This window comes from Alligator mississippiensis, chromosome 3 (assembly GCF_030867095.1).
Source record: "Alligator mississippiensis isolate rAllMis1 chromosome 3, rAllMis1, whole genome shotgun sequence".
Lineage (NCBI taxonomy): Eukaryota > Metazoa > Chordata > Crocodylia > Alligatoridae > Alligator > Alligator mississippiensis.
In genome coordinates this window covers 251,881,298-251,907,913 of record NC_081826.1, presented here as the reverse complement: position 1 = coordinate 251,907,913, position 26,616 = coordinate 251,881,298, and the positions used below count along the sequence as shown (strand labels likewise).

Sequence of the window (26,616 nt, the reverse complement as noted above, 5' to 3'; positions counted from 1 at the left end):
CTTACAGAGTTAACATGCCTTACTTGCTAGATATTATTCATAAAAGTGAAAAACACAAGTGTGAAGTGCAACAGTGAATAAGAGCAAGAATCACCAAGGAATGCAAAAATATTATATAGGCTGTATGATCCCACAAGGTGCTCAAATTTACAAAACCAAGCCCCAAAAAATGAAAACAAAAGGGGATACTTTTAAATCCTCTCATCTTAACTTCTAGTTTTTCCCAAGTATGTCATTTCAGCTAACCTGATTCCTTCTTACTGGGCTATATGAACAATCATTCTAGAGGGTTTTTTGAAAAGATCATTTCTTTTCAAACCAGTAAGAAATATATTTAATGTAGTTTCTTTTGTTACCTCTTCTATAACAACCTCAACCTGTATTTTCCAAATGTATTCTATTTTCTTATATGCTGCACCCAATAATAGAAAATTCTCAGACAGAAATGGAAGATGGAAGGTTATATTATAGTTCAGTATGATACTGGTTTATAGTACAATATAAAAATAATTTCTTCCATTTATTTATCTTTTTCTCTCTAAATGGAAACAGATTTCCTTATTTCCAATTTGTTTTTATCTTAAATTTAAACTTTGTCACCTACATATAGAGAACAAACCCAGGTACTGGATAACTGATTCAAGAAAAAAGGAAACTTATAAATACATACACATAGACACAAAAAAATGACAACACTACTTTACCACTTTTATCTTTTATTGTGGAACTGAATTTGTTTCCTTTACATCAAATATCCTCAATGGAAGAGGGGATATTGCACACAAATATCATAAAAGCACTACATATTACTTTCACTGGAAACTAATTTTCTACATTAGATATGACTGGATAGAATAGAAGTGATGCAGGAGTATAAGACATAATACCATACACAGCTGCAGACTGACACAAACACCATTCAGAACAAGAGAGAGGAGTGTGTGAGGTGCTTCTCAGCCAGCAACAAGACTGTTAACTTTCCAGAGTTTGGAAGATATATGGCTGCATGCAAATGTGTAAAAGCGTACTGTATTTCATAATTGTTTTTTTCCGTGTTGCAATTACAGCCCAGTCTTGAATGGCTAGCTCCGGTCAGCAGGAGCTCCTAGCTAGTTTAATGCAGAGAAGCGGCTTTTTTTTTTCTTTTAAATATTTTTATGCTGCCTTTTTATTTTGTTATTTAATTTTTTGTAAAGTCACAAGAAACAGATTTTTTTTTAAAATAGCAAACATTTTTAACCAGGTGACTAATATAATTGCATCCAAAGAAATGCTTGTCCCTAGATTGCTTTTAGTGTTTTGTTCAATTATTAAGTGAAAAGATGAAAGCTTACAGTTTCTTTCAAGTGTAAACATTGTATTTCTCCTTTTCTAATAAATCCAGACCAACAAAAATTACCATTTCTCTCAAAATGTCATCACTGAGCAAGAACCTGTGGTGACAGATGTATAAGAGAGGCATATGACAGAAAGGCCAAAAATGCACAGTAGTAGCTTTTTGAGGCTGAATTTCTTGTGGTGGGAAGGGTTGAAAATTCCATTAACAAATCGATTTGCTCTTAGCAAATGAGTATTGGATGGTTCCTAATATACGTTATTGTAGACAGTTAAAAAAACATTCATAGCCTGCTCCATTCAACACAGTAGGTAAAGTAGAAAAAAAATTAGGAGTGGAAGATAGAGTGAAAAGTAGGAATCAATACAGTCAGTCCCACCACAAGACTTTATTTAAGAAAGCATGCAAGAGAGGATCTGGTTGAGTCTGGGAATGGGATGTGATCTCAAACGTCAATTCTTTGTTGAATTTCTTCAGCAATATAGTACTATTGTAAAGATCATGGTTTGGGGATGCTATCATGGGTAATACCATCATTAAGCAGAGTGTTCTTTACACTCAAATATCAAATCTTTATCATTAGAATAACCAATATCAAACCATGCTCCTAGAAATCTGTGCTGATCAACAGCACTCACCATTAATGTACATGGTACATTTTGATGACTGTTACTAAACTAATTGTGTATGACTGTGACTAGCACAATTAGATTAGTTTCACAGGCAGGAAAGGCATTAAGGGCAAGAGGAGCTTAATTGAGAAGTTAGTATTTGTGTGACACCCAAGCTTGGTAGCTTGGAAGAGTGGATGAAGTAACTATTACCATGGCTCCTAGGAAATAATGTCTGCCAATATACAACAACTGGACTGGGTTTCTTAATATGCCTGTAGCAACAAAAAAACCACATACAGTTTAAGATTGGCTGTAATCTGGTGGGTTTTGTTGTTGTTTTTTAAAATAAAACCAGTATTTGAGCCATCACGAACTTACTTGGGGAGTTGGAGATTTAAGGTTTGCTTCTGATTTCATTTGCACTACAGTTATATTCCTGTAACTCCTTTGATTTCAGTGAAGTTATTCTAATTCATACTGGTGTTAGTTTTAGGACTATTGCTCATTGTTAAATAGATTTTCTACCAAAGGGGAGGCACAAACCATTCATAATCTTGACAGGAAGTCTGGGGGAAATTGCTCCCACCCACCCAAAAAGTTTGAAATCTTACCCTACATAATAGAGTAGACAAAGCAGAAGGAATTGCTGTAGAGACAATACAACTAATTCTGCCAAATATTTTGCCTTGAGACTACATATTACAAAATAAATGTTTAGTAAATGAGTATGAGCTCAGCAAACACCACTTGTTTTCACAATCCATTTCCCTCTGTCTTTTGCACCACAATCAGTTATTTTTTAGGATTTAAAAGGTAGAACAATAAATAAAATAGCATTGCTAGAGACATCTAACAAAAATAAAATATTAAAACAAAAAGCCTCAACATTTGACAAACAATAATTCACAGTTTTAAAGGGGCTCCAGAGGCCCAAATTTAAAGGGCTCTGAAGTAGTAATGAAAACATCATAAAATTAGCAGTGCAAACATACACCTAATTAAACAAAAATAAACTAACCATGTTAACATTTAAAATAAATTATAAGTAAAGAAAGTAAAGTGAGGTCACAGTTCACTACTTAGTGGAACTCAAAGCCTGCTCTAAAGGTGAATTGTACAGACCAGTACAAATCTCCATTTATGAGGCCTTTATCTTATTGAAATTCTGATGCCCAAACCTGTTAAAATGTAACAATAATTTCTTTAGGGGTAAAGCTTCTGACAGAATAATTCAAACATTCCTAAATAGTGGAACTGATGTGTATGGTGTTCCTTTGGAAGTGATCTGTAGATACTGGGAACATGAAAAAAATGCTTGACTTGTTTCAGCCTATCATTGCTTATTCCATCTTTTTTACTTATCTGGAAATTGAAAATCTAGGCTTCTAAAGAGTAGTCAATTAGCATTTCAAATCCCATTTTTGTGATCACTGAAAGATTAATTTTATGGATTCCCCCCAAAAAAATTCTTGGCAGTTAAGTATTTTCAATAAATGTTACTACAATATCATACTTCATTCTCACCAGAACCTTAAACAACATTATGCATTTATCTTACAAAACTACTAAAAAAAATTCCCATCAGCTGAATTTTTTTTCTTCGCATTTTCCTGTAAATGAAAACTTTTTGTTAAAAAGGCATCTATTAAAAGTTCACGCAGAGTTAAAAAAAATTCTTCTGTACATTTGTTCCCATACTCACTCTTAAATTAACAAATAAAATAATGTCAGACAAAGGAAGGTAAAATACTGTACAGACTTGCAGAGAACCTTTTTCAACATCCTGTGTGTTTCACTAAGTTTTGCATTTCTGATACTGGACACCACTTCAATCTTGCTTCTACAGTACAAAAGAAGCTTTCAAAAAATGTCTGTCTCGTTTTGTTCAGCTGTCCAGGTGCACCAATGAAGTGTTCAGCTAACATACATAATTCATAGCACCAAGCCATTTGACCAATCAGATAGGCTCCTAGTACCACACAAGCACACACACACTTCTTTACTGGTGTAACTATAATCCTACACAGATGTTTTATAAACTTGCTGTCTCACATTAAAAAATAAGTGCATCGAGTTTCTTTGTACATTCAAGTCACTTTCTAAGGCAAATTGTCTACCATGTATATGTACTCCCAACTGCTTTGGTATTTTGCATCAGTTAATTAACTGTTGATGTGGGTGTTTATTCATGCAGATTTGTCAATTCTGAGTGGACTAAGTGGAATTTCACTGGGAGCATGCCTTAGACCAGTATGTTTGCATGTTAAAAGAAAAGTTTTAGAGTTCTGAATGGGGTTCAAACTACTTGCATATTTATTCTGTGAGAAATATGTCAGTATGCAGAGTTCAAATTAACCTAGATAACGGTTTAATGAGTGCTTAGGTCTTATATCCCTCCAAAGCCACATTCCATTTCTTTTCCTACTAACTTAATTTTGTAAATCAGACCCCCTTTGCGATAGCTCAGACTGATACAAATGTAAAACTTTCCTTTCACGTGAGAGCATAAGCAGACTGCAGTAAGCGATACATCTATTGCCATAAGACTAATGCAGACCTAATTATTTATTACCTTCTCCTCCTACCCCTCTCTCTCTTTCTCTCTCTCTGTGTTTCTATCGAGGGCAAATGCCTCTACCTGGCAGAAGTCAGTTGGGTTTGCTAGTGCATGGTTTCCAAACGTTCAGCGGAGATGAAGCTGGATCTGTAACTTTGCAGTAATTTGAACCCTATTGTGGGAATACTGTTATTTCCCTTAGCAATCAGCAAAGACTGAAAAATGTTAGTGACTTGCATCACCATGACACAGTATAGCATTTGGCAGGTATATAGTTCAGCGGTTGAATTAGATGGGTTGAATTTTTAGAAAAGGCATTTTCAAATTGAAGAATTTCTGGATACAAAGTTTAATGTTGTGACGCATGGCCTTGTTTTTACAGTTCAATCTTGCATGCGGGGAAAGATTCATCTTGCATAACAACAGTGCTGCTGCTTGCCAAAACCATGATGTTAAGATCCTGCTGTTTTTCATGGGTCTCTTGATACCATTCCCTCATCACTTCTGAATCATGGGTTGGGATTAAAGTCACCTATGATATAGAACAGGAAAACAGTTAGCTGTCTTAGTCTGAAGTAAGGCAAAAGGTAGGGCAGGGTGGCATCTCAGGGCGCCTGCAGCACATCCGAGCGGACTGAAGCATGCTACTTAGCACACTCCAGCCAGCCTTCACATCTCGTGTTTCAGCATCCCCACACTTAAAAATGGCTGTGGGTGTGGTTGTTCAATGAGCTTTAGTTAAAGCACCCCCGCCAACATTTTGAAGTGTGGGGACATTGATATATGAGACGCTGAGGGTGCTTTAATTAGAGCAGCTCTCAGAGACACTGTAACTGAAGTGCCACTCCCCTCACACTCCCAGAGCATGTGTAAAAAAGCCCTCAGAGACTAAGTAACTCAGATTTTGTAAGCAATAGCCTACTTCATCAGATGCTCTGACAAATTATGATGATGTTAAAATGAACATCTGACCAAGCAGGTTACCTACAAAAGCTTATGCCTCTGTGAACCAGTTAGTCCACCCTGCCCTACCTTCTACAATACAAAATAGGAATTGAATGTTTATTATATGAACCATTATGGCAAATTTGAAAAAAGGACAATTTTCTTGTTTATTAGTGTAGGAAATCTTGCAGCATTGAAGTGATAGTAGCTCCTCAAATACACCTTTTATATGCACGTAACACCAGAAATTGTTCCTAATAAATGAAAAATATCAAGTGTTAAGATGAACAAATTCTATTTTGAGCAAGATATACGAGAACCCATAGAGTATAGCATAATACTAGACAGCAAATGGATTTTAATTAACTCAGTTTGCACATTGTCCGTTTCATGATTCATCTACTAATACAAACCCCAGTCAATTACGTATCTCCTGTGTTTGTGCATACACACAGTTTGTAGCATCGGATTTCTGAATGGATAAAATATTAGTGGTACTGTTGGGGTGATTCTGTAGCCACAATGGTCCAGGAATTATGAAAGAAGCAAAGATTGTTGTGAGTGATATCTTTTATTAAACCAACTGCAGATTTAGAAAATTATTTGAATGGACAATGTTGCATTGAATCCTCTTCTAGTTAAAAGTATTATGAATGTAGTGCATTTGAAAGCTTGTCTAAGTCTATCTAAATCAGGGATTTGGGCCAATAGAAAATATTACTGTGATCTTAATCTTTAAACTTAGTTGTCTATGTACTTGGCTCTTTTTTTAGTTACTCAGATTAGCTGAACTGCCCAGGACTCCTTTTGTATCATAAATATTCAAGCCTCAGACAACTTCCATTGCTTGCATGACTTGGCAAACCATCTAAGCAAGTACTTTCTATCTGGCCTATAGGTTGTGAAGTTTCCAAAAGCTAAGCCTGTATGTCACTCTCCTTAAAAGTTTATGAGACAGTATTCAAATATCATTTCAAGAAGAGACCCCCTAACCAGCACTCTTCACAAATTTTCAGGTAAGTGGCTTCTCGTGGTCCGTATGGCTGCTCTTCAAAAGGATTTGAATTTGCAAGGAGAAATACTATAAAACAGCTTACCTGCATGTTACCTTCCCATTGAGCCTTGCCCTCCAGCAGGGAGTCCAGAACTGCCCTGCTGGGTTCTTCAGCAGTAGGATCATTCCCACTCACCACGTAGTAGGATGACCTCACCCTCTTGAAAAACTCGACATCAACATTCTTGTTATTGCTGTGGTTGGGGATATACACCAGGTCCAAATACACTGGAGGTCCTGGAGGCACAGCTATAGATTTTGCTGGTTTACTATTGCCAGGGCCTTTAAAAAATAAGCATAAAAGCTTTTTGTCACTTCTTAGTGAAAACACACTTATTGGCTACCATTATAATTGTAGAGGTGACATTTCTCTTTGTGATGCATTGATAACCATCATGTAGCTGCTGCTGTCTTTCAATGACTCTGAAGCACTCATGTCATTATCCTATTTCAGCTAACATCATGTTCCAGCATGTTTATATCCCAAATATATGTTTAGGGGAAGAAAAAGAAGAGAATAAGCTTAACTGGTTGCATAGTACAATAGGAATTCACTAGTAAGTCTAGTCAGTAATTTGCCAAATTTAAGCAACAATATGAATGTTCATGTAAGGATCTGATTACTGCATTATCATTCAATGAATATGGATAATTTTCCCCAGTCCAAGGTACTGCATTTCCTGTGGGCATGACAGTAACACAAATTTGACACTCTGCCCATTAAAAGTATTTTAAAATACTTAAAATTGTATCAGCTAAAATATTAGTGTGGTAATTCAAGGGCAAATCCAGCTCCATGCAAGCTGTCACAGTTACTACAATGTAACCATATGCATGGGCAATTTCAGTGGCTCTCTCTCATAATAATATACAGGAAGCCATGGAGGTCTGGAAACAGCATTAGAACTCCTAGGGGCATTAGGGGTAAAAAGCATCACCTTACTAAAAGTAAGGATAGCTAGTAAGGCACAAACAGCTGAGGATATGCTGGGTGTATTTCAGGGTTGCTGCAGGAGCTATTATCAGTGGATCTATGAAGACTAAAGGGAGAGAGGACCTGGGAGCACAATGAAACCTTATACAGTGTCACCCAAGGGAACCAGCAAAATTGACCGCAAATTAGAGATAGCCTTTAAAAACAGCTGCGCTAAATTGCAGTAGTAAACTCATTGGGTTATTTTCAAGGAATGAATTAAGAATAGGGACTGATTTTTAGTGTAGATGATCTCAAAGATTACAGTATTTCAATGAGGGTTAAGCTTTTTAGAAAGTGTGCCACATATTAGCCCCACACACTCCCCATGTACAGATCCCATCCCCTTCCCCTACCCAACTGGTTGCTCTGCTTTCTGTTTCCTGCCCTACCCAATCTATTTTCTCCTCCCTGCCCATTACTCCCTGCCTGATTTGCTGCTCTGTATTCTGCTGCCCTATCTGCTGCTGTGCTGCCTGGCCCCTCCCTGGTCTGCCATGTGCCACACACAGAGGCTACCCATACCACTTGTGGCACACGTGCTGCACACTGGCCACCCCTGCTGAGCATGGACAATGGAGGGATGATACCATAAAGAATGAAAACATGAAAACTAAAGGAAATTTTAATCAGGCCCAACTTTATACCTCTCTGAATTGTAAAAGAAAGAGGGCTAAACTGATACGTACACTTGCAATTCTGCCTTGGCATACAACATAAAAATATAGTATCCCACTTCAAAGTTCACATGCACAAATGTGCTGAAACAACTAAGCATCTAATTACTTATGTGCACAAAGCTTTGAAATTAGAAATCAGCTGCAGTATAGAAGAGACCCTTTACGCACCTGTCTAAACAAAGGCATATGCAAACATCCAGTCTGTGGTTCATCAAACACAGCTGCATATGGATTAAGCACAGGTAGTTAAAGCCATATATTGAGAGAAACTCCTTTTTGCTATATATGTCGTTCACCTTAAAAGAAGGCTTAACCTCTTGATATTCAGATACAAATACTATAAAAAGAAACTGCATTTGCTGTGCATTAACTCATGGCATGAGCAGACAATCAGAACTTAATCAGTAACTAAATTCAGATGTTCACCAAATGCATGCTCTCCTCAGCAAGATACAAAGAAGACAGTTAATGTTTGGTAAAATGGCCTGGGCACAACATTCTCAGAGATGCGCTGAAGTTTAAGGTCAGAAAGGACCTCTGTATTAATTCAGGAGACTGGACAGGCACCTTGCTGGGGTCACCTGACCCCAGTTGTCTTCCCTGCTTGGTGCAGGGGGATGGACCTGATGATCGTCCGAGGTCCCTTCCTGCCTTACAATCTATGAATCTATTCTGAATGCAGGGCACAGAACTTCATTGAATAGTTCCTGCTTCAGGTCCAATACTTATGCTTGAAATAAGGCATATATTTTAGAAAAACTTCCAGTCTTGATTTAGTGATGGAAAATCTACCACAGCCTTTATTAAAATTATTCCAATGGTTAATTAATGTCATTGTTAAAAATGTGTGCCTTTTCCTAATCTGAATTTGTCTAGCTTCAACTTCCAGCCATTCAGTCTTATACTTTTGCTGCCAGACCAGTGGCCAATAACCCTTTCAAGCCATGGGCTGTAACAACCCAGGTCTGGGTCAATATGGGCTGAGGGGCTTTGGCAGTACAATAGCAGGGAAGGAGATTCTGGGCCAGGCCTGTGCCAAGGCTGGGCAGTAGGGAGCTGTGCTGGGGCCAGGTGGCTAGAATCTGAGCCTCTGCCACAGCCAGGGTAGGGAGAAGTGGAAGCTGCATGAGTGTAGCTCTCAGCTCTCTGGCCCTGGTGCAGCTACTCAGCACTTGGCCTCAGTGCAGTTTCTCAGCGCTTCCTCCGCTGTCGCTGGAACACTGCCAAACCCTCCAGCTCTGCAGGTCAAATCCAGCAGTTCCATTGGCTGGAACCAGCTCACAGGCTGTATGTTGCTGACCCCTGCGCTATACCCTTATCTTTGTTAAACTGCTTCAAATTTCAGCTCCCTATGCTAGTACTTCGATTGAGTCACTCATTAACCTTCCCTTCGATAAGAGTCCTCGAGTCTCTCATTGTAAGGCATGTTACAATTTTTTAAATTTGTATGGTTCTTATTTGAACTCTCTCAAAGTTAACAGCATCTTCTTGAAGTGTGGACACTATAGCTGTGCCAAATATTACAGTGATGGCTGTCCATTTCATACTCTTGTGCCATAATCAAGTATAGTTTCAGTGCTACTGCAGACATGGCAGAAGGTTTTGTCCCTAAACATATTTATCACAAGGCAGAAGGATTGGGGAAATTAAATATACCATGAACTACATCTTACAGCTGGATGTGCAAACAAGAACATAAGTACTAGGAGTCAAGGGGCAGCAGACAGCATACATAGGAGGAAGCTATGGATAGAAGAGAGTTGGCCTGCTAGGAATATAACCTAGCCATGCTGCTTCTAGATAGGCAGAGCAAGAATGGTGAAAGGGCTCTACTGCCTCTTTCTCCTATCTAGCAACACAGGGCAGTATTAGCCTAAAAAAGCAGAATCTCCTTATTTAGGGTAGGGGAGAAGAAGAAAAGTCTTTTTATTAAAAATAAACCCAGTCTTACTGCCACTTCTCCTTTGCTGCCAAATTTCCAGACCTATGGGGAGCCCAGGGGTTGGATAACATGGCCCCTCATGGTAGGTCACCTACAGGGTCAGGCTGGTGTGCAGCGTTAGGCCGGCATGCAGAATTGCACCTGCAGTCAACCAACCCCATTTATCAATCCCTTGCTGGATATGGACCGCAGACGAACCCCTGGCCACTCATGTGGGCCAGAGGGTTGGGTGCCTACCACTGTGATAAACCATTTGAAATTTATTTTTTTAATTTAATCAAGCAACAACAAATAGAAGTTTATTGTGTTTGCTTATCCAGCAAGAGTAAATTACTTACTCCTTGAAACAAAACTAATGAAATGCAACATATAATAGGTTGATTGATATCTGAATTAAGAAAATAATAATGTGTCTATATAAAGCTATTCACATTTTTAACTGCAATATTTTTTTTTTGTATTGACAACTGAAAACCACAGTATTTTATTTCAGTATCTGCAGGAAACAGTGGATTACAGAGATCCTTGATTCTACCAGACCCTCCCTGTAAGCCCTGCAGGCAACTGTGACTTTTCAGACATTTACCCCGTACATATATTTTAGTATTTCTTTAAATGCACAGGAACTTATCAAATTATTTTATCTTTCTACATACTGAGATAATCACTGAGCTATGATTGCAGCCATATTACACTGACATTTCCTTAGATAATTACCAGTATTCTGAATACCATTCTGATTTAGCAATTTTGATTCGTATAGATCTAATCCAAAAAACAGTAAAAGCTAAGAAACATCTTATTTCCTACTGTACTCATATAGCTCAAACCAACTAAGAGCATTTCTTGGTCACTGTTTAGAATAGATTACTATGTTTAGATTTTATTTATAATGAATAATCTTATTGCAAAAATGTAATTGTAATATTTTTAACTGGGCAGACAACTAACAAATCGGATGATTAATTATTGTATTCTTTTTATTTAATATATTTCCTCTAATTATTTGATTTCTGAGCAATTAACACCCCTAAACTATTATTATTATTATTATTTTCCCAAATATTAAAAGAGTCAATTCAGATAATTTTATTAACTTATATGTGTTTTTTCTACTAACGACATTTATGGAAGATACTGATTTGTCCCAAGCACATGTCATGAGCCAGACTGTCTGCTGAATGATGTCAAGTCAAATTTGACTCTGTTGCACCTGCTGAGAATCTGGCTCCACTCCTCCTGATTCACACAGCTTACCTGCAGTTACAGACTTTGCTGACTTGGATGTTGTAGAATTTGTTGCATTCTTGGCCTCCTTATCTTTTTCCTCAACACGAGATTTCACTTCTGGAGTAGAGATATTTTTTGCTGATTTTTCCACAGACTCCTTCTTTTTTGGAGAAGCTGTTTTGGAAACTTTGTCCAAAGACTCCTTTATGGCTGGTTTTGGTGAAGCCACCTGCTTTGATTTACCATCACTTTTTTTGGAAGGAGAGGAAGACTTGGTCTTAGTACCCTGCTTTTTAGTTTTTGTTTTTTCTTTCATATCCTTCTTCAAAGGTTTGCCCAAATTTTGATCAACAGGCAAAGCTTCTGGGTCTACCATTGAGACATCTGGGTGTCTGGGTGAGGGACTACGGTCTTGCATTGGGACTGGCAGAGGGTCAATATGTTTGTATGTAATGGTTTTATCCGTTGGAATAGTTTCTGATTCATCTTCTGAGTCAATGTTAGCATCTGCAGTGATGGAAGGGCATTCTTCAGTCTCTGGGGGAACATCTGAATCAGTCTGAGATGGAGCAGACTCACTTACAGAGGTGGGAGGTGTTTCATCACACTGGCGTGCTTGCTGCTTTCCTCCTGAAGGTGGCTGGGCTCCCCCTGATTGAGTTAATGGCTTTTCTTGTTCTTGAGACTGCTCTTCACTTGCAAACCACTCCAAGGGATTTGGGTTGATAAACGAGGGTGAAAGTTCAGTTTTGGGATGCTTATATTCGCAGGAGGACACTAGGCATAAATCAACATCTTGACGAATTTCTGCAACAGGTGACTTCTCTACAGCAAAGTGTGTGTCTGTCTCATAGGAATAAGTAGTAGCTTCAGGTGACCTGGTGGTTTTCCCACTTGTCTCATAAGAGTAGCTAATGACCTCAGGTGACCTAGGAGCTTTCCCACTTGTCTCATAGGAGTAATCCATGACTTCAGGTGATCTAGTGGTTTTCCCAGTTATTTCATAGGAATAATCTGAGGCTTCTGGTGACCTGGTAGTTTTCCCTGTTGATGTATAGGAGTAGCTAATAGCCTCAGGGGACCTAGTAGTTTCCCCAGTGGTCTTGTAGGAATAACTCATTTCCTCTGATGATCTAGTAGTTTTTTCCGTTGTTCCATAAGAATAACCCAGGACTTCAGGTGACTTGGTGATTTTCTCAGTTATCCCAAAGGAGTAATCCATGGCTTTAGGTGACTTGGGTTTCCCAGCTGTCTCATAGGAGTAATCCATGGCTTCAGGTGACCTGGTGTCTCTCTCTGTTGTCTCATATGAGTAATCTACAGTTTCAGGTGACCTACTGGTTTTCCCTGTTGTCTCATAAGAGTAGCCAATAGCCTCAGGTGACCTGGTGGTTTCCCTACTAACCCCATAAGATGAATAACTAACATCTTCTGGTGATCTACTAATTTTCTCTGTTGTCTCATAAGAATAACTAAGAGATTCAGGTGACCTGGTGGTTTTCTCAGTTGTCCCGTAGGAGTAACTAATAACCTCAGGTGACCTGGTGATTTTCTCTGTATCTTCTTTTTCTGGGGTGGCTAAAGGCTCTGGACTATGCTTCGTTAGAGAGTCTTGTATTGTGTCAGCCTGGTAGCTAAACACTTTATCTGCAGACACATGCAGTGAAAGGGATGGTGAGTGGCTAGCAGCAGCTGTTTCTTTGATTGCAGGAGGTGAATCTGAAAAACTGGGAGAGTATAAAGGAGAAGATTCTCTTGGAGTCAATGGAGATATGTCAGACTTTGGTGACAACTTTTCTCCAAGGCTCTGCATTTTTTCTGAGGTAAACGAATGCAGTGGCATATCTTTAGGTAGCATGACACCAGACAGAGATTCCTCTTGCAGTGGAGAAGTTACTTGTGAAGGGGTATGTGCTGATGAAGTTGAGGGTGAAGCCTCTATTTGAGAAACTGAAATAATCTCTGAAAGATCCTTTTCTTGAGAATACGATGTTTGCTCTACAGGTGATATCTTATGTCCAAAAGCAGGCTCGTGTATATCTGAAGGGCTATAATCTACTTCAGTGGGTCCATTTTCAGATATGTGGTGTATACTAGTACCTACTGCGGGATAGTCAGGAGACTGTCTGCTAAAGTCCATTGCTAGTGACTGCTCTGGAGACTCCTGACCATATTCTACAGACATGGTAGACTGTTCAGGAGATCTGTGTTCTTGCACTGGTGTTCTGGATTTCGCTGTTTTAGGTGAAAAATCTGGTGGAGAAATGGACATGGGTCTTGGACACTCTTCCTTAGATGGAGACATTTCTGTTTCCTGAAAAGTTGTTGGTGTTTGCACAACTGATACAGAAAGAGAGTCATCAACTTCAGTAGAATGTGGTGATCCAACCTCCGCATGTAAAGAAGGAGATACATCATCAGTAGTTGGTTCTGGGAATGAACTAGTAGCAACAGATGCTGTGGAAACTGAAGCAACACCCTCTATGTGAGAATATGTATCTTCTGCTACAACTTCATCAACAGGAGTTGCAGATTTGTCAGAGACTGTACCTTCAGAAATTGACATTTTGGTGTCTTCTTTTAAAGATCCAAACTGACTAATATCTATTTGTGTAGGAGACACATCTCCTGCTAACTTCTTTTCATCCAAAATCAGTGAAGACTGAGAACTGGTAACTTCAATATCCTCTGTTTTTGTTTCTAGACCAGCTTCTTCAGTTGGCATGAACTCCATACTTTTTTCATCTTGTTTTTGTTGGAAAAGCCCCATAGAGGTTTCTTCAGAAACTGGGCTTATCTGAACAGAAGATGATTCTTTTTCACTTTTCTCCTCAGAAGGACTCTCAAGCTCTCTGACAGCAGACTTCACATCAGCACTCAAAAATGTATCGTATGAGGACTCTGAACCTATCAATGGTGGACTTCTTAGAGGAGAGAGAACTTTTTCAATAGGCGATTCTGAGTCAGGCACAGGCTCATCCATAGGACTTATTCTGGGTTTTGAGGACTCATCTTTGGCTTCACTAAACTCAAAGCTAACTGGAGCTTCTGCTGCCTTTTCAATAAGGTCAGAAGGAAGCTGGCTGGTTTTTTCATCAGTGGGAGATTGATAATAAGGCGTGTGGCCAGCACTACCAGCAGCAGACTGTGAAGGAGACACTACTTCCAGCGTTTTATCCTCAGGGCTTGCACAATGCTCTTCCATAATTTCTTGAGGTTTGTCAGGCAATGCAGTGAGAGTAGCAGGTTCAGTTGATGATTTAATCTCATTGGGAGTTAGAGAAAAATTCACACTCCGTTCACTTAGTGGTGTTTTAGCAACTGGTGATGGAGGGGACAGGCTCTCAACTGGACTCTTAGCTGGGGCATGCTTTTCATCATGATCTTCTGGAAAGCTATCTCTGACTTCTAATTTAGCGGTGCTTTGGATTTCACTTTCTCTTTGACGGTAAATTTCTTGGAAGGAAGATTTGCAGAATCTATCTTCCTCTAAGGAAGAAGGTGGTGAGATGGTAGAAGCTGAAGCATTATAATCTTTACCATCTGTGGCTTCTGTTTTTGATCCTTCAGACAATCCATTGAAAGCATCAGGAAGTGGAGAGAGTTTAGGTCTGGAATATTCTTGAGAGTAGAGTGTTGTCTCATACTTAGTTATGTTTACGTATTCTTGAGAAGGCGATTCACTTTCCTCGTTGTTCGTTTCATCACTCATGACATCCCTAGGTGTTGACATTTCATCCATTGGAGTTGGCTCACTAGATATTTCAATGGTAGACTGAGTATAACCTGAAGTAGCAGTGAATTCCTCAGGTTGGTCTTCTCTGTTTTCTTCATCAGAAACAGTTGTTTCACTTTCTGAACCACCAGGTAAAGTCTCATCATGGATAGAAGTTGCTGGTTCAACAGCTGGTGACTGAGGCTCAGAGCGTTTAGTTGGTGTTATTATGAGTAGGCCATATTTATCTTCTACTTCACCAGCCTCTGCAGCTTTGTCTACTACAGCCATAACATAATCTTCTTCAGCCTCTATCTTTTCAGTTTCCTCTTCATCTCTAATATTTTTTATTTTTATTTCCCCTTCAACTTCCTCTTCAGTTCCTTCAGTTTCTGCCTTTTCAACTGCAATTTCTTCAGGTTGCTCCTCCCCTGCCTCAGATCCAATCTTTTCCACACGCTTCTCTTCTTTAGCTTTAGCATGTTCATCTGCTTTAGTCATTATTTTTTCTTCAGCCTCTCCTATTTCTTGTGCTTCCGCTATATCCTTTTTTGTGATGCCCAGGGGTGCTTTTTCTTCCTCTTGTTCCTCAGCCTCCTCAGTTTCTGCCTTTTCTTCAAAGTCACCTGCTTCAGATGATTCTTCAAAACCCGTTCCTTCATCTTCAAACTTTTCATTGTCCTCAACCCTGTGCTTTTCTGTTGCATCCAGCTCTTCTGGTGTTTGTTCGCATTCACCCTCAGCTTCAGTGGTGGTTATGCCTTCATCAGGAGATTCAACAGGCCCTTCAATATCTATTTTTTCTTTCTGGACTTCATATGCTTCCTTCTGTTCTGTTTCAGCTAGTTTTTCTTTATCATCTATTAGTTCTACTTGAGGCTTTGCTTCTTTTACTGTTTCTATCTCTTCAGCCTTCAATTCTTCAAAATCCTTTGTTAAATCCTCTGGTGAAGACATAAGGGATCTTTCTGCTTCAAGTTCTTTTCCACTAACTGCTATTTCAGCAGCTGCTACTGCTGCTACTGTTGTGGCAGCTGCTCCCACTGCAGCTATGGCAGCTGAAGCTTCACTGACTTTGATCTCTTTCTTTGTCATCTTAACTTTTCCTTTTTCCTTTGGTTTTCCAGCAGGTACAGATTCTTTTTTAGCAGGCTCCTCCTTCTTTTGTGGTTTAGGTTTTGCTGCTGGCTTTTTGGCTTCGGTTGAAGGAGCAGGTGTTTTCTTAATTTCTTTTGGAACCTTTTTGGTGTCTTTTTTGGTTTCTTTTTCTTCTTTCTTAATTTCCTTCTTATCCTCTTTTTTAACCTCTTTCTTAGCTTCTTTTGCAGGAGTTTCTTTCTTTAATTCTTTCTTAGCCTCCTTTTTCTCTTCCTTTTTCACTTCTTTTTTAACTTCTTTCTTGACTTCTTCTTTTTTAGGCTTTTCCTCTTTCATTGGAGGTGTTTTTTCCTCTTTTTTAGAAACTTCTTTCTTTGGTTTTTCTTTTTCCTCCTTCTTTTCTTCAGCTTTTACTTTCACTTCCTTTTTCACTGGCTTCTCCTTTGCAACTTTTGGTTTAACATCTGCTGCTTGCTTTTCAGCAACTTCAGATTTCACTAACTGTTCCTCCTTATTTGCCAGCTCTTTGTCTGTCACTGCAGGTTTTGTCTCTGCTTTTACTGGTTTCTCTTTTTTCACCATGGCCTTTTCTTTGATTTCAACTTTCTGAGGCTTTTCTGCAGGAGTAGGCTTTGTTGGTTCAGGAGATTCTTCTTTAGACTCTTTTCTGATAGCCTTGGCTGGTGGTGTCTTTGTGGCAGGTTTGAGACTTTCCTTGCTGTCTGTTCGTTGTTTCAACTTGGCTTGTTTCACTGCTGGACTAGCTATGTTACCAGTTAGGTCTTTTTGGGTGACCATTGGTTGCTTAAGGAAATCTAAATGTTTAAGTTTTTCTAGTCCTTCTAAAATGTTGTATTGGCTGCTGTTTCCTGGAAACAGAACTCTGATAATTTTTTCTGCAGGATTTGCTGGATGCCATACAATCAATGATGAAACAGAAGTCAAATAGGATACTGGAATGTCTAGCTCCTGACCAGCTGGAAGCACTAATTCAGCTTTTTCTTTGCTTGTACCAGTCCACTGCTGCATAAAATACTGCATCTCTTTGCTGTTTTTGACTGGATTGAGCACATACATCTCAAGTTTGCCTACTCCCATTTTCTGAAATAAAATAATAGGGTCAATTGCATTTCCTATATTTCTAAAGAGAGGTTCTGGTTTCATGGACAATTTATTTAAATACTGGAGAGTGAAACAAGCTTCTTCTACACTTCTTTTTACCCTAAAATTTGGATCAAGGTTTTTCAAATTTTCAGGTACATTGAGGAATACAACTCCTAAATCTGGTGAGATTAGATTTTTCATCCAGTCACTGTTGGTGGTAGAACCTTGAGACTGTTCCTCTTCTAACTCAGCTATTTTTCGCTGCAGCATGCTGTTGATTCCTGGCAGGTTATCATCTCCAATGTGTGTGAGCAGAATTGAATCCACTCTGTCCAAATGTCGGATAAGTTTCCAGAAGCAGGATTTTCTTTCAGATCCTCCATTAATAAGCATATTGAATCCATTCACTGCAAACAATGCAGAGTCCCCTCTTCCACCTGGGAAAATATAACAACAGGGTTTTGACAGCTTCAGGAAACCTCCTGAGGTTGGTGGCTCCAGAATGTCAAAGGGTGATGGCACTTCTACTGATTCTGACAGATACTCTGTGAATTCGGAAAGTCCTTCCATTTCAGGCAATATGGAGGCAGAATTGAGTTTAATATTGATGAAGTCTTGAAGGTTGTGTCTGTCAAGGTTTGAATTTTTCCAATCCCCCTCCTCAGGACAAAACAGAGTCAAGCTGGCTTTGTTGGCAGGGTGGGTAGTGCTCAATAATTCACCAATCTATCATTATAAAACAAGAAGAAACAAAAGCCAGTGTAAATGTATATTTAATAATATAAATGTCAAAGAGCAAGGCTGTCTTCAGCAAAGTACTAGCTATAAGCTTCAAACTAAAAACAAAGTATTCCCTTATGTTCTCTTTTGTACTTGACTGTAGTCCACTCTAGGAGCCAAAGGAATCTGTCACTAACGTTCCCGTACTTTTTTTAATTGAAAGGGCCAGATTGTGCCTGGAACCTTCTGAGTGCTCTAAAGAAGAGAAGGGCACTAAGAGATCTGTCCCCCTCTTTCTGCAGAGGGACTGGATGCCACGGGAATCTTTACATTCAGGGACTGTAAGGATTGCCTGGGCCTACTGCTGCCAGAAGTATTCTTCTTTGCAAATGGGCTGTGATGTGCTCCTCTTCTCCTAACTGGTCAACAAAGCTTCTCACCTAGGGAGCACACACTGTGCCCTTTTTACAAGGCACTAAGTATCTGAACCCCATAGAAGCTCCAAGTAGCACCTAACCCAGCTTGCCATCTAAAGCTGAGCTCTAGTGGCGTCCTCCTCCACCACCCCAATGTAGAACTCATTCTGCAATTTAATATTTATTATAATGCGTTTTGAATGTTCTGGTTCCAGAACAGCAGGCAGCATTCCAAAATTAGCTTAGCTGCTGGCTAGCTCTTGACAGCACTATGAGCTGATTTACAGCTTCAAAATTAAAAAGGTTTTGTCCTCAACTATTTTTAATATTGTTCAGTTTTTGAAATATGGGACATAGGGGCAGCTTCTCATATTCTTAGTGAAATACGAATAAATTTTGCAAATAAACTGTCTTTGAAGGAAAGAGTTAGTATCAAAATATTTCCATAAGTAAATAATGCAATAGCTACTAATTTACAGCCTTTACATACTAATATTAAATGTTATCATTTAATCTTTGTGTAACAGAACATGTATCAGCTAATACATATGTAAATTCATAGCTACAGAAAGAACTAAAACTGAGTGTTTGTGGTTAAAAATACTTCAGGAAATATTTTGATTAAAAAATTATGGACCTTGTTCCAAGCTCTTTTACAAGAAGGATAAATCTAGAATAACTCCATTGATTAAACCAGTATTTAACAGCATTCAGCAAGCTGATGCTGAAATGAAGGCTTGCTTGAATAAGAAGCCCTGTGGTCTAGTACAAAAAACCATTGTTCTGTTCCAGTCTGAATTACAGACATCTATTTGATGATTCCAGATTAGTAAACAGAAAATAGAAGCACATAATATTTCAACCCTTCTCTGACAAATTTCATGTTTACTTTGCCCTCAGACTTAAGAAAACAGTACAGCTATGAAATAGCTGAAGCATCTTGGGTATGGCATGCATGAGCCCATTATGGCCTCCCACTGAAGTCAATGGTAGTTCTATGCGTGCATCCACAGACAAAATTTGGCACCAGTGCTTACTTGGCTTTTAAATTCTCATATTCCACAAAGCCAGAAATCTTATCTCTGGACCCGATAGCAACCAGTCACTTTTTAGAAGACATCCCAAGATACACGATTTGTGAGTGAAAACATGTGGCTGGACAGAATAACTAGATGGTGAAGTGATTCTGGAGACCACAGTACTGCTTGCTACCTTTTGGTGTCTGATATGAGAACTGAAATAAACGGCACTAAAACCAGTACCAAAAGAGAAAGGGGATCCTAAGTTCCTGAGGGTATCCAGCAGTTCTGATTGTTGTATTCATGCATGTTGTCTATATTGGTAGGTCACAAAATCCTAGAATGCTAGAAACAGTTATGTAGGCCTCACTGAAATTCAGTTTCTTCCTATCATTAAAAAGAAGTATTAACACCCAATAATGGCCTCCAGATTTAGTCCCTAATCATTCACAACTCAATCATAGCTAATAATCACTCCATTTCAAATGCTTTTTTCACATTACTGTAAATTAGCCATATGCAGTGGAATTCAGTTTACTCCTGACAAGCATAGCTGGCATTCAAAATTATTCTGATTGTTCAAGAATATTAAACAATTTTTTTTACACTAATTCAATCAAATAATGAATATGGAGACCAAACGTCAATGCAGTGTAGATACACAACATCTTGCAAAGTATTGCAAAGCTCTTTGCAGAGAGTCAATAATTATTTGAATCCAGAAAACAAGTTTTTTGTAAAAATGATTTAGATTAGACTATACTTGAATAAGCTAAAAATCCTGGTACAAACTGTATTACCAAGAGGGAGGGGAGGGGGAAGCTTATACAAAATTAATGTTAAGGGCCTAGATGTTTAATTACAGTGAAGCTCTATAGACTTGGTGTGTTTCTTGGTCTCCTTTTGGTTGTGCCATATAGTTTTCAGCACTTAGTGAGGGTAAAATTCAACAAAGACTTTCTGTAATGTGCGTTAAATTTAGCACCTCCAATTTGAGGTACTAAATAAATGTGCATTAGGCTTCCCTAATGCACAGTAGCAAAAGCACATGCTTTTTAAGCCTATTTTTACTGTGCATTAGCATATTAGCACTTTTTTGACACAACCTTTTAATGAGCAGTAAAATAGGCTAGTGCGCATTAAAGTGCATGTGTTGATACGCCCACTAAGTATGCAAAACATCTTTCAGGAGAATAAATAATCTTATCCAAACATCAGGATATAGTATTTCTTGGAACAGATCAGAGACAAGGTCAAAAAATGAGGGGAATGAAGACAAAAAAGGATAAAAGGAGAACATAAGAACCATTTTAATGATTTAATAGAAAAAAGGAAGGCTAAAGGCAGCCAACACAAGACAGACCTCTCTTGGTTAAGCTAAATACGTGCATAGTAGTTTTGGTACTGGCTGCTTGCATATTTGAACCCCACAATTATTTTTGTTTGTTCCCTGGGTGTTGGTAAAAATAAATATATGAGATAGCATTATGCTACTAGTGGCACAGATTTTAAAAGTTGGTGACTGTTTTAGAGACAAGTCTCTTCAATGGGGAGGGACAACATCAAGAATTCTTGAAAAACATCTTTGATGTAAGAGTTGGTTTTAAAGCAGGATTGATAAATTGCATCTAGAAGGCTCTATCTGAGTTTGGAATGGTATAATGGAGCTGTTCTTGGGAAGAGATTCAGGAATAGTCTAATAATTTTTGCTCCCAAAATTTGTTTATGTAATTTCTTTTTCTATTAATCAAATTGAGGTTGCTTCAAAGCAGAAAGCCAGGTGAAGCTAATAAGCCATTAAACTTTTAAGATCAGTCCACAATGAGTCAACAATAGAATTCCTTTTGGGAAGGACTGGTGAGTTTGAAACAAGGAAATTTTGGATATAACAGAAAAGCAAAGCGGGATGGATACTCCTATTTGAGAGCACTGACAGACTGTACCAGTCTGTACTTTACATTTTGTGACTCCACCAGACTATGCTCTCTCAAAATGTAGGCTCCATGGTAAAACTTAAGATTAGATAGATTCTGTCTGCCAATTCTTGAGTTCTGAATTAAGCAAACTGTTAAAAAAGAGGAGTGAAAATCTTGAAGAGAGCATTTTTAGGTAGTCAAGAGTCTGGAGGCTATACTCACATCAGATTTTCAGTTTTGCCAGTAAAGAACATCACAGTGGTTCCCAGTCTTTAAATTCCTTGACAGTATTTTTGGAGGCCTCCTCTCAATCACATTGGTGAGACTGTGTCAGCCTCAGAGTGAAAGGGAAAGAACTTGATCCATTACCTCTGTTTAGAGATGTTGTACCAGATCCTGTTCTCAGCTACTCCTATGCAACTCTGACTATCAAAAATGAGGTAGCAGAGATATAACTGCCTACATTCTTCTTCAGATTTGAGGCAAAAGTAATGCCAAAGACAGGTATCTGTGAACTCTGCCAATCTTTTCAAGCTTTCAGATTCCTCAAAGTTTAGGGTGTCATTGATGGGGAAGCAAACCAGTGACTGCTGATAAAAGGAACAATGGAATAGTTTCAGACATGGGGCAATCTCACCAAAAAATAAATTTCCTATTATGAAGAGCTGTGACACTGGATATCTACCATGATCTGAGGAGAGAGAAGGTAAAAGTGACATGACAGGCATTCTCTGTGGAAAGTTCTGAGACCAAAGTGGAATTCTGAACAGGACAGAAGGAAAGTCTTTTCCCCAGCTGAAAGGAAACGTTTACTTATCCAATGGGAAGAAGATTACATGATTTTTGATCAGATTTAGACCAAATAATAGAAGCAAAAATGTTTAACTTGCCATCAAGCCTTATCCTGTGCTGTGTTAATAGGGCAAGGAGATACAGAGATCTTTTCTTTTCTTCCTCTATATAAAAAATGCTAGCAGGTACATCACAACCCCTGAAAGGAGCCATTTGCCACTTAAGGAGTATGACCTGGCTCCTATCAGATCGCAGACAAAGGGCTATGAGCAGAATCTAGCCAAGAGCCCTTTTCAAAGGGCAGTAGAGCATATCCCTCTAGTTTGGCAACCACCTTAACCATTCTTACAACCTCTGCCATAACCAGGCAATTGGCACTCCTCCACTCCTGAGCCCACAGCTGGGTTTTCTACCAGTAAAGGTAAGCTTTGGCTTTAGATTTCCATACAATTTTAAAATGACAATGGTTTTATTAACCATCTGAAAAAGCTTTGCAGCTTACAATGGCTTCTTCACTTTTATGTGATGCCAATTCTTTAACCCAATGGCCACTTCTAGCTCTCAAATTGGCCTAAGATATTCTGAGCCCAGCTTTCTCTCCACTTAAGTCAATGGGAGCTGAATGCAGGAAACTAAGAGCCAAACTAGACTGAGCAAACTCTGACCACAAGATCCATATGCATTGCTCATTTTGAGGGCTGGACTTTCAAATCACACTTTACTGAAAAAATACTATTTAACTTTGGAAAATACATTTCCAGTGATGAAATCTTATCATTTATTTAAATATATGCTTTTACACAACAGCCAGATTAAGTTTGACAGCTTGTTTACCATGGCTTCCTGCCCTATGGGAGCTTCCAGACACAGTACATTAAGTAAGACAACAGAATGATGAGTGCAGAAACAAACAGAATTAAATCTCTCAATACCTTTTCTTTACTGCTTATAATTTTTGGCCTATATTTATGAGCTTTTTAGGATTTACCTGTCAAATATTAAATGTGGCACACCAAAATAACAGATGGATAATAAGCATGCTAACTGCTAACCCGACAGAATGCTGTCTGTCTTCTGTAATGTCACATATCAGTTATATACCATCAGGCATGATATTAATATAAATAAAGCTTCAAAATTCATTGAACTGCTTTGTAAAATTGTGTTAAATAGGCAAGCAAGGCATTTTAGACCTTGCAGTTTCCTCATGTATTTGTTAAGAGGCTTCCTATTTTTTATGTCTTAAAGTTAAATGCAGTATGCTAAATTAAAATTTAATTGTGCTATTAATCAACTTACATCAAAACCAAAGTTTGATTAATTATTTAAACAGTTTGATGGAAACTGTCTGAAAAGAACTAATGAGCATCCATGTTAAGTTACAAATGCTAGTTTTAAGAGAAGGTGGCCATTTTAATGATCCTAAAAATAAAGGTCCTTGTGTGGAAATGTAGTGAAATATACTTCTCAATACCCACCTCTTGATCAGTGAAGATCTCAATAAAGTTCTGGAAAGAGAAAGATCCTGACTGGAGGATAAGTTCTCCTGTGTTTTCAAAGCACTGTCCTGTTAGTACTAGAAGCTTGTGTCTTGCAGCATCTGTGATCATTAAGCGGACCTAAGGTAAAGAACAAAGAAAAGGCAAACAATGGATATAACTGCTGTGTTTCCAACATTGCTATAAGGAGGGGAGCTCCTCTTCATTTAATTTCAGACTTATTTCAACTTCTAAGGTGAAGTCAACGTTTACCAGGTTACCATTCTACTTCCAAAAGACAGTGAAAAAAGGAGCAGAGAGGAAAATTCTAATGAAAAACAACTAATTTGGTGGATCAAGTTTTACCCTTGGTGCAATTCTCAATGAATTTTAGTAGAATTACATCAGCATTTGCTGTATGCTAGAAAAGGATGACCCTTCTATTTGTTTATCCTCTGGGAAGGAACACTCTTCTTTTTCCAATGTACAGCATTACCTGCCTTGTAGCTAGAAAAATGTCATCAAAAATGAAAATTTATTCTAAAGAAAAATGAAAGGGATAAATGGAAATATTCACTAATTAGTTTTGTCAATGCAAAATTGTCAGGGGTTCATGAACAGTCACATTCTACAATGTTCAGCCACACTTTAACATGTCAAACATACAGAAGTTACTGACTGTCAGCATGCTACTGCTAACAGTAGATATTACACCTTGTTAGAATGTGCAGGCAGAATATGGTTTTTAATATACATTGGTAAATTATGTGGCTGTTTGTGGATTCAAGAGAGCTCACCACAGACAGAAAACTTTGATTTTGAAAATAGCTGTTGCATACATTTTCTTTACTTTTCAGTGTCAAGTCAGCCTTCCCAACAGCTGATAGTATCTGACTGCTGCTCTGTCGGTGCTGGTAATACCTGAGAGTCTTTTGTCAGAGCAAAGCTTGTAACCTAGACAAAACCATTATATTTTATATAAAATATTGTACTGCAGAGTACATTTTTTGAAACTATTTTTCATGCCTTGTCAATATGTGAAAATGAATTCAGATTAAGGTAGAAGGTAAATTTAAAATGCAAGAGCTCTTCCTCTCCAAGTGGATTAAGCTAAATCAGAACAAGATACACTCCTATTCTGGAATAAGTGACTACATATTGAATAAATATGGAAAATTGACCTGAGACAGCTTTGTGTGGATATGCCCATTGCTACAAGCCTTCATCTCTATGGAAACAACATAATCACCTCAGCTCTCCAGCAAGCTAGTGTTACAACTTTATATATTGATTTTTAAGCAATCAATCGCTCTAAATTATTCTGTCTCATGCTAGGAAGGATGCAGTATTGACCTATATCTCTGTTCTACTACTCTGCTTTTCAGAATGGCTTGAAAGGGGGAACTGAAGAGTATGGATCAACTATTGTAGATTTCCATTTTTATTTTATTAAATAAATGGCCCCAAACCCTAACAGCACAGAGTCCCTGTAATTAAGAGCAGACCAAATGCTGACCTGTCACTAATTGTGCTGAGTGATAAAAATGCAACAATATCCCAGTGGATCAACTCAATTTATTTCTGTTTCAGAAGAGAACACTGATAAGTGCAGCCAGTTGTCTGATGTACGTTGTTCAAATCTCATCTGTTTCAGTTGTATTAAAGCCATTGGAGAACTAGCTTTCCTTTTTATTTTCTCTCGCTTTACTGGCAGCAGTTCTGGGCAGTCTGCCAGATTATGTATAAACCCACCAGCTTTTTCAACAATAAAATTACTTCCTGACTTGTGAATCACTGATATGTGACTGGTCACATAATTTTCCTCAACCTTCTTTATTAAGTGCTGGTCAAAGAGGCTCTACAGAGCTCAAGAATAATAGCAGAGGTAAAAGTAAACAAATGCCTATGGATTACAGAATGTAATGTATGATATACATGAAAGAACATCAATTCTGTATCTATGTATAATAAAGATTTCTTGGAGAGAACCACTGATTTCATGCACTGATTTCAGACCACTACTTTTAAAATAAAGCAAGGTGAAACAATAGGTTGTGGTCAACCCTATCCTAGAAGTCCTAAATGTTAAATAGAACTGCAGACAGAAGTAGGTGAAAAGTAACAAGTTGTTATTTGAATCTATCAACATGTAAAAGAAAGACAAGTGTTAACTTAAAAGACAAGGCGAGAAACAAGTTTGTTTAGCCCATAGGATGAGCTGATTAGAAGTCTTCAAGATGTAGTAAAATTACAAAATTGTTAGAGCAGCAAAGCAGAATCTAGGATTCTAGGCAAATGTAACAATTGTATCAATATCAAATTATATTGATTTAACAGTTAGATTGTTACAGCCTACATCTGAATGCTTCCCTAGTGATATAAGTGTAGCAAAACCAGCCCAGTCTCATTCAGGGTTGAAATTATAGCAATTTAGCTGCAGGGGTTTAGGTTGTAGCCGTGTTGGTCTAAGGATATAGGCAGACAAGGTTTCTTGGGTGAATTTGATATCTTTTATTAGACCAACCCAAATGGTTGGAGAATAGTTATTAAGCAAGTTTTCGGGTTCAAAAACCCTTCGTCAGGCTAAGGACGCTGCAGCAGTTGCTGCGTGCTCTTCCTGGATGGAATGAAAAGTAAAGAAGCCAGGGGCTGGGCTGGGCTGGGGAGTCAGTTGCCAGGCAGACGGTAATGTATCAAAAATCCAATGTCTATGTTTAGTCCATGATCTCTAGTATCCAGCAGGTTGATGAAATGGAGCTCATAGGCTTGTCTCTGGGATGTGTTGTGTAAATTTCCCTTGAGGATCAGGACTGAGAGATTGGAGAGAGAGTGGCCCTTCTGTGAGAAATGTGCCCCCACCGGTAATTGGGTGTTTCTGTCTTTGATGGATTTCCGGTGTGCGTTCATTCTAGTGGGCAGTTGTTGTCTGGTCTCTCCTACATATCTTTCATCAGGGCATTTGGTGCATTGGATGAGGTATACTACATTCCTGGAGGTGCAGCTGTAAGATCCTGGGATGCTGATGGC

The 26,616-nt window shown here is 38.4% G+C and overlaps 1 protein-coding gene across 1 annotated transcript in view; it reads right to left on the bottom strand.

The window, feature by feature from the left end:
* Positions 1-699: 699 nt before the first annotated feature.
* MAP1B (microtubule associated protein 1B) overlaps positions 700-26,616 on the bottom strand; it is a 110,293-nt gene continuing 84,376 nt past the window's right edge. The window contains exons 4-7 of the mRNA XM_006274636.3: positions 23,590-23,730; positions 11,359-17,974; positions 6,550-6,788; positions 700-5,039 (exon numbers count right to left, since the gene is read on the bottom strand). Of these exons, the coding sequence (XP_006274698.2) occupies positions 4,884-5,039; positions 6,550-6,788; positions 11,359-17,974; positions 23,590-23,730 (7,152 nt within the window). The 3' untranslated portion in view covers positions 700-4,883. The remainder of the gene's footprint in view (positions 5,040-6,549; positions 6,789-11,358; positions 17,975-23,589; positions 23,731-26,616) is intronic.